General features: G+C 39.3%; 1 protein-coding gene across 2 annotated transcripts in view; it reads right to left on the bottom strand.

Annotated features, from left to right (window-relative positions):
* Positions 1-8,109: 8,109 nt before the first annotated feature.
* Positions 8,110-14,551, bottom strand: part of LOC101746812 (lachesin) — an 81,202-nt gene continuing 74,760 nt past the window's right edge. For both annotated transcript variants that reach the window (XM_012694114.4, XM_062669090.1), the window contains 3 exons: positions 10,699-10,827; positions 10,064-10,234; positions 8,110-9,977 (listed from right to left, as the gene is read on the bottom strand). In XM_012694114.4, coding sequence (XP_012549568.1) covers positions 9,613-9,977; positions 10,064-10,234; positions 10,699-10,827 — 665 coding nt within the window. In that variant the 3' untranslated portion in view covers positions 8,110-9,612. The remainder of the gene's footprint in view (positions 9,978-10,063; positions 10,235-10,698; positions 10,828-14,551) is intronic.

Here is a 14,551-nt window from a genome sequence, read left to right as displayed (position 1 = left end):
TTTTCTTTTATAGATTAAATATATATGAATATAAATTATATAAACAAACTCCTCTCTCCGAAATTAGCATTGAAAAGTAATAAAGTTAAAGATTTGCAACTACAATATTGTTGAAGTCTTAAAATCCCAGCGGAATGAGTCTGAATACCTATTTTTGATGTACGAATTTGTTGAGATTTACTTTTAAAAATATTTTGAAAATTTAACTTTTTGCTATCTTATCTGTTTGTTTATTGAAATATGTACTCTGTATGCATATATGCAAATCTGTAACTTTATTCCTTTGCAAGACTAAAGGAGTTTTCTTTGATTATTTATAATTATTTTTTTGCTTAAGTTTATGGACGAGCTCATGGCCCTCCTGGTGTTAAGCGCCGTCATGCCGCCACCATTATATATATATAGATATAAGTTCTAAGGTCGCAGTATAGTTACAGCGGCTGTCCAACGCTTCAAGCCGAAACGCATTACTGCTTCATCGCCGAAATAGGGCGGTGGTGTCTACCCGCGCGGACTCACAAGAGGTACCACCAGTAAATATCCATGTACGTCCCCAAAGTTGTGAGTTGCGCAACTAACCGTGACCAGCCCCCACAGGTAGCTACTATAGTACAATAGAAATCCAACAAAATGCAATTTCATTGCAAGCAAAGTTTCCTAACAACTTGAACGTATTTCTAAACTACAAAGAGCGCTACACCCGCACCTACACTCCGGTCAAATTATTCACCGACAAACTAATATTACTCGTAATACTGCTCGCGTTTCATTTCTGAAATTTAGCTCCATTAATACTACTACGTTAGAATAAAGGAATGTTTTATTGATGTCTAAAGAAGAAAAAAAGCCTTTTTATTTTTTAATTATACTAATGACAAGCTGAGTATTCTGGAATCTGATGAAGAAATATAAATCTCATAAACAAATGATCAAAGAAGTTGAAATATATCGTAACTAAATTTTGTCTTCCCAAAATCGTCAACTGCGTTAGCCAACCACAATCTACATTCAATAATTAAAAAGGCCGTTTAAAAACTAATAATAATAATATATATAAAATAATTAATGTATAAAACATTAAATTTACAAAACAACCCAAATTAAAAAGTGAAATGATTAATTTGGATTCTTGCTAGTGATCCCTGTTAAGATATTAGCACAAAGTCGTAATGTTACAGAATTATCATCGGTCCTTATTACTATTAATTTTTATTGCTTTGCAAGCAGACGAGCATGCGGCCCTCCTGATGGTAAGTGATGACCGTCGCTCATGGACGTCAGCATTCCCAGGGCAACAGCCAAGCTTCTGCCTAACACGAGTCCAAATCTTCAACTTGACTTTACAGAAAACAATTCCGTTACAGATATAGATAAACATAGATAGGTCGAGCTAATAAAACGTTTTAAAAGTCTCATTTTTCTACGTTAACCGTCTCTATTACATAAGGCACAGAGTTTGCAATAAATTTTCATATTGCAAGAGAACGCAATATTACGTAAGGTAAGGTAAGGAATGTTTTATTTTATGTAGGCGGAACGTGTGAATCTATATGAAGTAATTACTTAAACTTGTATTCATTATTCATATTAATGCAAAATAGTTTCGTCAACAAACATGTAATGAGGTTTTACTTATATAACTTTTTAAACGATCTGTATTCAAAGTCCAAAAGTGTTACATCCATGTTTTCTTTTATTATCAGATCCACTCGAATACCGAAAACCTTAAAAAAAACATTATGGAGCGGGAATCAAAACCGAAATACACAGCACTGGTTAGAGTTGGTGAGCATAAGTAAAGGAGGTGATTGTTCTCTGATATAGCGCATTGCAGGCAACTACTCAACATTAAGTAGGTTGTAAGTTTGCTGACTATTTTATTATTTACTAGCTGAGTCCCGCGATGTTACCCGCGGCTATTGTCGTACCGCGGGTGACGTCGCAGGGCGAAGCTAGTCTACAAACACCTAAGTTACTCCTTGTATCATCAGCTACATATCAGTGAAAGTCCCGTCAAAATCGGTCCAGCTGTTCTAGAGATTGGCCGGAACAAACAGAAAGACAAAAATTTTAAAAAAATGTTTTTTTTTTAATATGTACTGTGTATTACGCATTAAGTAAAATGTGGTTATTTTATTATTACAAACAGAGACTCCAATTTTATTTATTTGTATATATTGCTTCGATGGGTGGACGAGATCACGGCCTACACTTGGTGTTTAGTGGTCATCGAAGCTCATAGATATCAACAACGTAAATGCCGCCATCCTATATGAGACGTGAGCTCACTTCTTACAACATAACGGATACCGCACTGCTACTTCACGGCAGAAATAGGCAGGGTGGTGATAACTACCCGTGAATACTCATTAGACGTCCTACCAGTAAAAGTTAAAAGTAAAACTAGAACCTAAAAACAAAACAAACACGTAAACATACACAAAATCTATTATAATAATTATTATTAAACTGTTATCGAATCTGAAATTCACCACAACTTGTAAACTATAAGTCTGATTGCAAATTTTGTAGAACTGTAATGACCATTTACACTTTTTTGTATTCATTTTATGAACTTTATGTATTTTATATTTAAATTTCATGACAAGTGACCTAAAAGTCTTTAACGTAAATAAACAATTTTTATATTATAAATTATTATTTAAAGAATACATTTTTTATAATACAAGTACATACTCAATAGTCTGTAAATAGATTTTGAGGCAATTAAGATAAGCAAATAAATTCTGAGAATCATTATTTTATTTCGTGTGAAGAACGCTAGACTATATTTGCTTTGAACGCACACGGATCAGTATCATCATGGACACATTAGTAAGTAAAAAAAATGATTGCTACGTATTTTTAATATTATATTATGATGTAATCTTTATCAGTTACTGGTGGTAGGACCTATTGTGAGTCCGCACGGGTAGGTACCACCGCCCCGCCTATTTCTGCCGTGAAGCAGTACGCGTTTCGGTTTGAAGGGTGGGGCAGCCGTTGTAACTATACTGAGACCTTAGAACTTATATCTCAAGGCGTGTGGCGCATTTACGCTGTAGATGTCTATGGGCTCCAGTAACCACTTAACACCAGGTGGGCTGTGAGTTCGTCCACATATCAAAGCAATAAAAAAAAAAGTCACTTTTTTCACGGCCACATACGGAACATATTAGCTCTCACTCTCAGCCAGATATGAATTAGGTCTTAATTTTAATATAAAAACGGTTTTCCTACCATTTGAAATAGAAAATATGAACAGCTCACCCCAGAAATAAACATGACGGTGATACTTACTCATGTAAGCTCACGCTCTAGCATCAGTCAAACACACACAGAAACGCTTTGTAATGCTAATTTGATTATGCGACTTCGTTAGCGAGTGTATTTCTGACGTAAGTTGTTGAAGGATACTTAATTGCTTAAGAAACTTGGGCTCCACGTAACGACCTTTAATTAATAGAGACAGCCATAAATTTTCATATGTGAATAGTGCCATGTCTTCGGAACTATTAAACAGGGACACGTTTTTGGGGTCGAACCCAGAAACTATGTCAAGTGATAATTTGATAATCTTTGTTTTAATCCCTGTCGAACTAATAACGTCGCTTCATTGAAATATTAAGTTATTCCTGTCCGAATTTTGATGTGTAATCGCATAGTATACATTAAATAGGATTCGTTAAAGTTTTGTAATCACTTTTGATGTTTTGATTAGATGTAATGCCGATTAGTCATCAGTTCCGGTTTTAAGGGTGGTATATACTTTATACAAAGAAATTTAGAGCTCCTGTTTCTAAATCTACAGTGGCACACCGGTTGTGATCTTTATGAGCTCTACTTAACTAGGCTCTTCGCCAGGCTGCTAACAACAATTACTATAACATGCTTGTAATGTATGATATATTTTTATATTAAATAAATAACAAACGACAATACTTTTACGATTTAATCTGGCGTTTTTTTTAATTGTCTTATCATATTTCTTGCGGAGACGTCTCGAAACATTCCGGGTTTTTTGACGTGACAACGTCTTATAATTCGATAGAGCCGGCTGCATGCACAAAAAAATGTGACTCATTGAGGCGTTCCATTTAAGGCTTGAAGTGCAAGCGAGAGCGCGCAACGAGCGAAAAAAAAAGGCACAATCGGCCTCCGCGTTCGGCAGCGTTCGACATCTGTCTCTCTCCTACTTGAGTGAGCGATACATCCTCGTGGACAGCTGCCATACAATAATACATGTTATCGTCAAGTGTGAAGTTCAATGAAAAGTGAATGTGGTGTCAATTGTCCATAAAAAATATGTATCAAACAAATAAAATTAAAATTTTCTTTTGAAAAATGAAACCATTCCATCAGTATTTTCTTATGATTTTGTCACGTTCAACTATCGTCAGTAAACCGACTTTACCGACAACCTATTTTTTTTTAAACAATATAGATAGTAGTTGGGGCCATTTTCGAATATCAACGAATAGAAACTTATTCGTTCGCGATCACGAAAACTGTTATGTATTCAAAACTTCGCGGTCCTCTCATGTTTCCAATCATTTCGTTACAAAATCAAACATTTGTATAAAACAAAACGAGTGCACGAAACTAATTAATCCAAGTCAATGTTTGTTTCCTTCATACCGTTAGCTGAATGCTTCAATGCCCAATTGAACTGTGCGAACTCGTACGATCCGAAATAAGATAATATGAGCTCAATTTACGAAAGGTGCAGGTACGAATAAGTTGCATTCGGACTGAGAGAGTGACATACCGGGGAGCTCTTCGGAGCGAGTGCCGGAATATTGATCAGCCGAATATCTCATACCGCAGTGCCAGATGCTCCCAGCAAAATTACTTTCGAATAAATCCGGTGAACTTGTTACAAGCGCGACGTTTCCTACTTCTCGTGCTGAATCGCAATGAAAATTATAATTAAGTTACGAATCGACGAGTGTGTCTTCGTTCAACTTAATAACTTATTCATAGCGAAATAAGAATCTTACGTCACGAAATGAGGTTCAGAATGTTCTTGTCACTAGATCTCGTTAGGGGAAATAATAAATTAGACAATCTATGACGCTTTCCTTTTAACAACTTAGGCGTTAAACCTTAAGTGAGAAGTCGAGAGTCACTTGTCACATTACGCCAAAAACATTATTTGAAGTGCCAACAATAACTCTTGAATTGAATTTAGAATCTGTCCGATAACCGATGGTCTAACGTATAATGCAGGCAAACATAAATAAATAAATAATAAATAAACATAAACCAAATTCTAAGTAATTTATTTAAAGATAGACAATAATTGGAAAATTCAATAAATGTGAAGTTCCTTATTAAGATAATGGTGAAGACACATCCTGTACTATGGTACAATATTAACATAAGCGGAAAACCGTTGCTTAAAACGGCTTAATATAAAAAAATCTAGTGAATTTAAACTTTAAATTATTTCGTGTGTATTTTATTGGCATAAAAACAAAATAAATTGTTTTTCTATAGTATGGTGATTGAAATGAAAAATAAAATTTCGTAACGATATACGGCATAACGATTCGTAATTAGATAGTGTGTGAGCTACGCTCATTTTTGTGATCCACTTGATATGAGGAAGTACATCGTAATTGACTGTGAAAATAACTTAAAATTCATGAATATCATCACAGCAACAGTATTAAGAACTAACCGTTCCATTACTATTAAAATTACACCTGAATTGAATATCAAAGCGAACTAGGTCAGTGACTTTACTCCGCATCCACATAAATCTTGCAGTTAGTATGTATGAATAATTGAACCGAACATTTGTTGGTTGTTTCTGTCTATTAGCTTATTTTCCAGGTTAGATTTTTCTACTAACATTTATGACCAGTTTAGTTTATGATCCACGAGATGTTAAGAAATTACTGTAGTTCATCACAATGTGATTCCCTCCGTTTTACAGTTAGGAGGACAAAGCCCTAATCATGGCTATCCTAAAACGTATCGATGCTTCATACCGGAAATAGACAGAAAAAGACGATGATACGAAACTACACTACCATCAAGGAGTTAAGAAGCAATTGTAGTACCTTGAAAATTCCATCGAGTGTTGCCATAATAAATTCGTTATCATGATAGATTATCTAGCCATAACAATCTATACGTACCGTTGGTCAAATTCAACGACCAGCGAACATTCCCAATATTACGCCGGACTCGAGGCAGCGTGAATCGGAAGCGCGACCTTCCGTCCTCTCGCTAGGATTGGTAAATTGGCAAACATTCCCACAACCAACAGCGTACACCACATTTAAAAAAATCATAAGTCTAATCTGTGCTACTTTGCAGTTCTGCTTGAAGTGTGTGGTTTTCATACCATAATAACAATATTAATTTTCTAAATTTTACATAAGAACGTAATCAATTCGATTAATAAAAATATCGGTAACCTAATATTTAAATTATAATACAATATTTTTTTTATTATCCTAGCGTTCCTAATCAGGATCAGGTCGAAGTGATAAAGTAATTTTGTCATTGGTCTGTGGTATGACTGCAAATTTAGGATGTCTTAAAGTCGTCGTGGCCTAAAGGATAAGATGTCTGGTGCATTGGTATGAAGCGATGCAACGATGTTCGAATCCCGCAGGCGGGTACCAATTTTTTTGATGAAATACATAGGTACTTAAGATATCCTCACGATTAACTTCCACGGTGAAGGAATAACACCGTGTAATAAACATCAAACTCGCAAAATTATAATTTGGGTAATTACTAGTGGTAGGACCTCTTGTGAGTCCGCACGTGTAGGTACAACTGCCCTGCCGATTTCTGCCGTGAAGCAGTAATGCGTCTCGGTTTGAAGGATGGAGCATCCGTTGTAACTATACTGAAATCTTATAACTTAAATCTCAAGGTGAGTGGCGGCATTAAAAAAAAGTTAACAATTACGCTGAAAATTTCCGATACATAGACACCGATACGTAAAAGATAAATACCTACACGCTAGTTAAAGCATATCAAGGATCTATTCAGTTCTGCACGAAATAGTTGCCCTTGTGCTGCCAAGGCTCCGTTGCAGTTAACCCTCAGCCACAGCCCACTGAGTTTCTCGCCGGATCTTTTCAGTGGGTCGCGTTTCCTATGCGGTGGTAGATCCTGCGAAGCACGGCTCTTGCTAGGGTTCGTGTTAGCAACGTCGTCAGGTTTGAGTCCCGTGAGCTCACCTACTAATGAAGGTACTACTAATTAACTACTTACTAATTAATTACTACTACTACTACTAACTAATTAAGGTTACGCTGAAATAGCCTCTCAAGGCTATCAGCTTAGGTAGCAAAAAAAACAGCTCCTTTGCAGCGCTCGGAATGCTGTCGGCGAACCCCACCACTCCTGGCTAAGCCCGTTCCACTATTACTTAGCATATTTATTGTACATCAAAACTACTATAATAAAGTTAATTTGGATTAAAAGTTTCAATATCGAGGTCGCTGGTATCAAGCAACAGCCATACATTCCCGAAGTTTCAACACAACTGGGTGAACGATGCAGGAACGCGTTGAAGGAGCAAACGAAGCAATTCTAATGTTAATTTTCATTGACGTGCCTAAGTTACGCAGTATCAAGATAATTTTGGATGCTTTTATAGCATCGAACTACCATCGATGTTACGGTGCAACCGTAAAATTTTGATTTGTGAACATTGTATATTTCAGGAGTTGATTCAAGCCGCTACCAGCTATTGAGAAATATTTTCAAACCTTATTACACCTTTTTGAATCTTATTTGTGTCTTCTGCTTCTTTGGCTAAAGGTTTCGTTTTGTCTTTTAAAGTTGAAAGTTGGGGAAAAATTGTTTTAATTTATAACATAATTCTGATGACGTTTATTTAAATAGTTGGATTTTATGAATATGCTACCTATTACCTTTCAAAACATTGCTTCTAAGATCTATCCAATGAACTAGCGAGAATATATTTTTTATTTTCAAAACTAAATGCTTCTAACTTCTAAATTTATTACTGCAGCTTATGCACAGGTGTGTAGTTATAATGCAGTGGTTTTTTCCACTAAATCGATTTTCTCAAAACGACATTTTCCTTTTTTGAGGACTTAAAATGAATGAACACTATAGATTACATTTTTTATTTTCAAATATCATAAAATGATATTAACATCTTATATTTAACATTGATAAATAATCGCCCACGTACTTCGAGTGATATATTAATTACATGGGTCTGATATTTACAAATACAGTATTAATCTTTACTATTTCATTATTTATTATCGATTAAATTTATTTTAATAAAACATTATTCGAATTAAAAATAACAAACCATATAGTGTTTGAAATTTAAAACAACTTTTACATTTACGAATCAAAGCTGTGAACAAATTTTAATAAAACTAACAAACGTTCAGCTGTCGCAACATTATTGTCATAATAACTATTCGATACGTCAAATACAATTTAATTTTTTTTTAATATTTACGAGACACGCAACATTACTCGTACATTTTCCGCACAATTTACAGTTTCATGCTTAAAATTTAATACGTCCTCTAAACATTCATAATACTACAATAAATTCTTTGACGTTACTTACAAAGTCTACTCTCACACATCATTCAGCATCATCCAAAAGGGACTATAATATATATTATATATTACCACAATTGAAACATATAAATTTTGAATGAGCCAAATTACATTTTAATACACTAACCGGAAGACATAAATTTATTAATAACGAGTATTATATCATATTTTTAAATCTAAATTTTGTCCAAGAAATTAATTACTTATATTTTTATGTTACATACGTTAATATATTATGTGTTAATTTATAATATAAATATTTTTTAAAAACGCTAGCATAAATTATTATTGTTGTCGATATTTAAAAAAAAAAAAACCATACAATATCGTATAAAAGAATCGTGGTTTTCCAAAATTCATTAATAAATCTCTACTACGCCTACATTTTTTTAAATTATTATTAAATTTCTAAACAACATTTTAATGCTTTATTTGTTCGTTGTAATTACTGTCATTGTAAACAGTATCCCAAATTGTATATCATATAGTATTGTCATTTCACTTGTAATAACGTCTCAATGACCCAACAAACTAATTTATTATACTTATGTATGTATATTGTTCGCTATCTTACGTCTAAAGTCTATTGTCTTTTCAATTTTATTGTCACATACAAATCTAACGTTTTCTAATTACCTCACATTATTAACAGTATAATATAATAAGCATCGTAAGTTTTAGTTTAATAATAATAATAATAATAATGTAATACAGGAAATATTTTTATTTCATCTAAGATAAACATTTTGAAATCAAAATTCGCATTAAATCTGATATGACAATATGATATTAATGTGAAATATTTTGTATATAAGTTATATGAAGATTAATCAGAAGACGGTTCGACATTTAGAGCCGCTACCGTTTTATTGTCTCGATTCACGTCATAAGGCCGATAAATGTTCTTCATAAACATTACATAACAATACCGTTAAAAACTTTACAACAACTTCAAAATAGTACAATATAAAATTCAACAGCCACATCTTTATTATATATAATTAAACAGCTGAATAATAAAACAAAGTGTGTCTATACGATGTGTTTTAGTAGAATGAATAATACGAGTGAAGTTAGTTTTTGTTTGTTAGCGCTGCTGTAGGAGATGTAATGTCGCGGAGAGCCGGTCGGTCGAGTCTTCTGTCTCTCGGTTCGTTGAGAGTAATCATTGTTAGTCGTGTTGGGAATGAAAACGTTGACGTTGTAAAAGTTGAAGGCGTTATTGAGCTCGACTTGCCGCGGATCCGCGTCCAGCGCGTTCTGGTTGGCGCGGTCATGCGGCTTCTTCACGTGGACCTTGGAGGGGCGGGTCGTCGACGCTGTGGTGGTGGACGGTCGCGTGGTCGTGGTCGTCGTGGTTGTTGTGCTCGTAGTTGTGGTCGTCTTCTGTGGTGTTTCTGGAAAATTAAAAGTTTATCGTTCAAAATCACTCGATAACTACTCTTAATATTTATTTTGAGCTGTTTAAACGAATTAAATTTACCTTTTAAATTAATAGCTCCATCTGCTCTTCCATATCCGTTGACAGCCGAGCACGTGTAGTCGCCGAAGTCATTCTTCTTAAGACGAGTTATAGTCAAGTTCATACGCAACGCGTACTCGTTCAATATCTCTTCGGATATAACGTATTTGGAGCTGTTCAAAAGTTTCCCACCTATGACAAAGTTTGTTATTTGTTTGAGAAAAGAATATCAGATTCTTTATTTTAGACTTTTTATTAGAATTTTTATATAATACTAGCTGTACCCGTCTGCTTCGTAGGACATCTTAAATTAACATTATTATTTCTCACCCCCACAAAGATTCTCATCACCAACGCCCCCTCAACTGGTGTAGGGAGTCCAACACTCATATAAATATTAGCCTATCCATTAAGTACATGTATTTTCTACATGGACACCAAGTTTCAAGTCAATCCGATGCATGGTTCAGTAGTCATAACGGAAAATCCGTAAAATCCACTGTAGATTTATATATTAGTATAGATATAGACATAGATGATAAGGATATAAAAGAAAAACCTAGTAATAAATTAGATTTATTGAAGCTAATACAAACGTGTTTACTTTAGATACCTTTTGGAATAAATCGGTGATTATAAACCGGAGCTATACGTACTGTTGTGTGATTTTCCTCTCTGCCATGTATTTAGAGATTTAGGAGACGACTCAACGTAGCACTGCAGCGTAACTTGCATGTCTGTTGATCTCAGCACAACTGGACTCGCCACCCGAACTATAGGTTCAACTGTACGCAAAGAATTAGAAAGCTTATGTGAGATTTACCACAAACACGATAACCACTGTCCGGATTCGATTCACGATTCAGAGCGTATTTTTTATAGATATCACTATTAAAAGATATATTTTCGAGAAAGATAGAAAGATATGTCATTGTTTGAGATCGAAGTGAATTTTTCTTGCCTTGCACGCTCGCGGACACACAAGAAAAGCCCTAACTTGGGGCGGATGACTTTTGTTATTGCTTATGTGGGTGGACGAGCTCACGGTCCACCCTATATTAAGTGGTTACTGGAGCCGATAGACATCTACAACGTAAATGCCGCCACCTATCTTGAGATATAAGTTCTAAGGTCTCAGTATAGTTACAGCGGGTGCCCCAACCTTCAAACCCAAACGCATTACTGCTTCACGGCAGAAATAGGCGGGGTGGTGGTACCTACCCGTGCGGACTCACAAGAAGTCCTACCACCAGTGATTACGCAAATTAGAATTTTGCGGGTTTGATTTCTATTACACGATGTTATTCCTTCACCGTGGAAGTCAATCGTGAACATTTGTTAAGTACATATTTCATTAGAAAAATTAGTACCCGCCTGAGAATCGAACACCGGTGCATCGCTGAACACGAATGCACCGGACGACTTATCCTTTAGGCCACGACGACTTTAATACCTTATAGATCATTCCGATAGAGGCACCCGTCACGTGCGGACGTGCTCATCGACCACTCGTTCGCCCGGTCTTTGTTCGCCCGGCTTTTGTTAGCCCGGCCATTGTTCGCGCGGCCTGTGATCGTGATACATCTGCCGACCAAGTGTTTTTCCTGGAAGCTTTTATTTGTTTCGTTTTAGTTATTTTTGTGTTCGTGATACATTTGCCGACAAAGTGGTTTCCTGCAAGTATTTATTTGTTTTGTTTCTTTTTGTTATTTCTGATTTGTTTTGCTTTTTCTTTGTCCTGTAGTAATCGCGCCGCATTGCCACCTGTGTTCAATAGAACCGCTCAGGTCCGAGAAGTTGGGGCCTCGCCGCAAGGCGAGTGTTTTCAAGACCCGGGGCCGCCCCACCTGGGTACACAGCGATCATGGACGCTGTATTCGCGGAATTCCTCCGACTTCACCACCCACAGCTCGCCTCAGAGTTTCTGGCCTTCAAGGCCAATCACACTGCGAGCCCTCTCGAGGACTCCGCCGCGCTCGCTGCTCCTGCGTCGCCTGTACCTGCGTGCAAAGCTTCTGCATTGAGCAACGCAGCCTCCGTCGTGCCTGCCGCTCCCGTGTCGCCTATACTGGCGAGTAAAGCTGCTGCGTCGTCCGCTGTGACCATCGTTTCAGCTGAGCGATCATCCGCGGCCTCCGTCGCGCCCTCTAAAACACCTACACTTGCTTGTAGGTCGCCTGCACCCGCCTCCTCGTGCTCCGACTCTGACTCGGACATGGAGGTTGACCTCGCCCCCGCCTCATCGACGGATGGATTCACCCTGGTACAGAAGGGTAAGAAGCGTGCCGCGGAGTCCCGAGCTCCCGCGGCCGCTAAAATTAGCAAAGCCGCGAACGCGTCGCGCCCCCGCCCTCAGACTCCCGTTGCGCCCCCAGCCCGTGCCACTCCGTCGCCGCGTCCGGTGGCACAAAATAAAACCCAGACCCCTCCCCCGGTTATCCTTCAGGAGAAGGCAGCTTGGGATCGAGTTTGCCTGGCCCTTAAGGCCAAAAATATAAATTTCACGTATGCCCGTAACCTCGCGAACGGCATTCAAATTAAGGTTCAAACACCCGACGACCATAGGGCCCTCTCTTCTTACCTCCGTAAGGAACGTATAAGTTTCCATACGTATACGCTCCAGGAGGACCGCGAACTCCGCGTTGTAATACGCGGAATCCCTAAAGAGTTAGATGTAGAGCTCGTCAAGGCCGATCTGTTAGAACAGGGCTTTCCAGTGAATTCTGTGCACCGTATGCACACCGGTCGCGGTAGGGAGCCATATAATATGGTTCTAGTCACCCTCGAGCCTACCCCCGAGGGTAAGAAAATCTTCAACACACAGGCCGTCTGTAGGCTCTCCGGTATCGCCGTCGAAGCCCCCCATAAAAAAGGCACTCCTAGCCAGTGCCATAACTGTCAACTGTACGGGCACTCTTCCCGTAACTGTCACGCGCGCCCCCGATGTGTTAAGTGTTTGGGCGATCACGCCACGGCCCTCTGCGCTCGCGACCAAAAAACCGCGACGGAACCGCCTAGCTGCGTCCTGTGTCAAACACAGGGTCACCCCGCAAATTACCGCGGATGCCCCCGAGCCCCGAAAATAAATCGCCGCGTCGCCCGCCAAAACCGCCTCCGAGCTTCCGGCCCAGACATCAAAGCCTCGGCACCCTCTGTGTCGCAGGCTAAGCCAGCGTTCGTTCCGGCGCCGGTGCCCAGTGTCTCGGCCTGGGCGAAACCGCTGCCGTATATGAACACGGCTACAATTCCCTCCTCCGCGATTCGTCCCGCCCCCGCGACTCGTCCCACCCCCGCGACTCGTCCCGCCCCCGCGACTCGTCCCTCTCCCGCGACTTGCCCTCCGACCGCGTCCGACAATCTCGCTTTAGCGATCGACTTCTTTCAGTCGATCAACTTTGAGCGCGTTAACGCTTTGGGCGACGCCATTCGCGCTGCCTCCACTGCACAACACTTTATCGCCGTTGTGCAAGAATACGCCGACGTATACGCGTCATTAAATACGTACGTCCTCCCCTCACTCCGCCGGTAATCAATGGCGTATATAAGTAGAGTAAAGCCCCTATCCGTAACGATAGGATTTTTTAACGCTTACGGTCTCGCAAATCAACGTAATCAGGTTTCTGACTTTTTGCGTGACCATCAAATTGATATATTTTTAGTGCAGGAGACCCTACTTAAGCCCGCGCGCCGTGACCCTAAAATCGCGAACTATAACATGGTCAGGAACGACAGGCTCTCTGCTCGTGGTGGTGGTACCGTCATTTACTATAGAAGAGCCCTGCATTGCGTCCCGCTCGATCCTCCCGCGCTCGCTAATATCGAAGCATCAGTGTGCCGAATCTCACTGACGGGACACGCGCCGATCGTTATCGCGTCCGTTTATCTTCCACCGGATAAGATCGTTCTAAGCAGTGATATCGAGGCGCTGCTCAGCATGGGGAGCTCTGTCATTCTGGCGGGCGACCTAAATTGTAAACACATCAGGTGGAACTCACACACCACAACCCCGAATGGCAGGCGGCTTGACGCGTTAGTCGATGATCTCGCCTTCGATATCGTCGCTCCGCTAACCCCGACTCACTACCCGCTAAATATCGCACATCGACCGGATATACTCGACATAGCGTTATTAAAAAACGTAACTCTGCGCTTACACTCGATCGAAGTCGTTTCAGAGTTAGATTCAGACCACCGTCCCGTCGTTATGAAGCTCGGTCGCGCTCCCGATTCCGTTCCCGTCACGAGGACTGTGGTGGATTGGCACACGCTGGGCGTCAGCCTGGCTGAATCTGATCCACCATCGCTCCCGTTTAGCCCGGACTCTACCCCGTCTCCTCAGGATACCGCTGAAGCCATAGACATCTTAACGTCACACATCACCTCGACATTAGATAGGTCATCGAAACAAGTTGTAGTGGAGGACTTCCTTCACCGCTTCAAATTGTCCGACGATATTAGGGAGCTCCTAAGAGCTAAGAACGCCTCAATACGCGCCTACGACAGGTATCC

Source organism: Bombyx mori, chromosome 6, assembly GCF_030269925.1.
Source record: "Bombyx mori chromosome 6, ASM3026992v2".
NCBI classification, from domain to species: Eukaryota; Metazoa; Arthropoda; class Insecta; order Lepidoptera; family Bombycidae; genus Bombyx; species Bombyx mori.
This window is presented reverse-complemented; position numbering and strand designations above follow the sequence as displayed.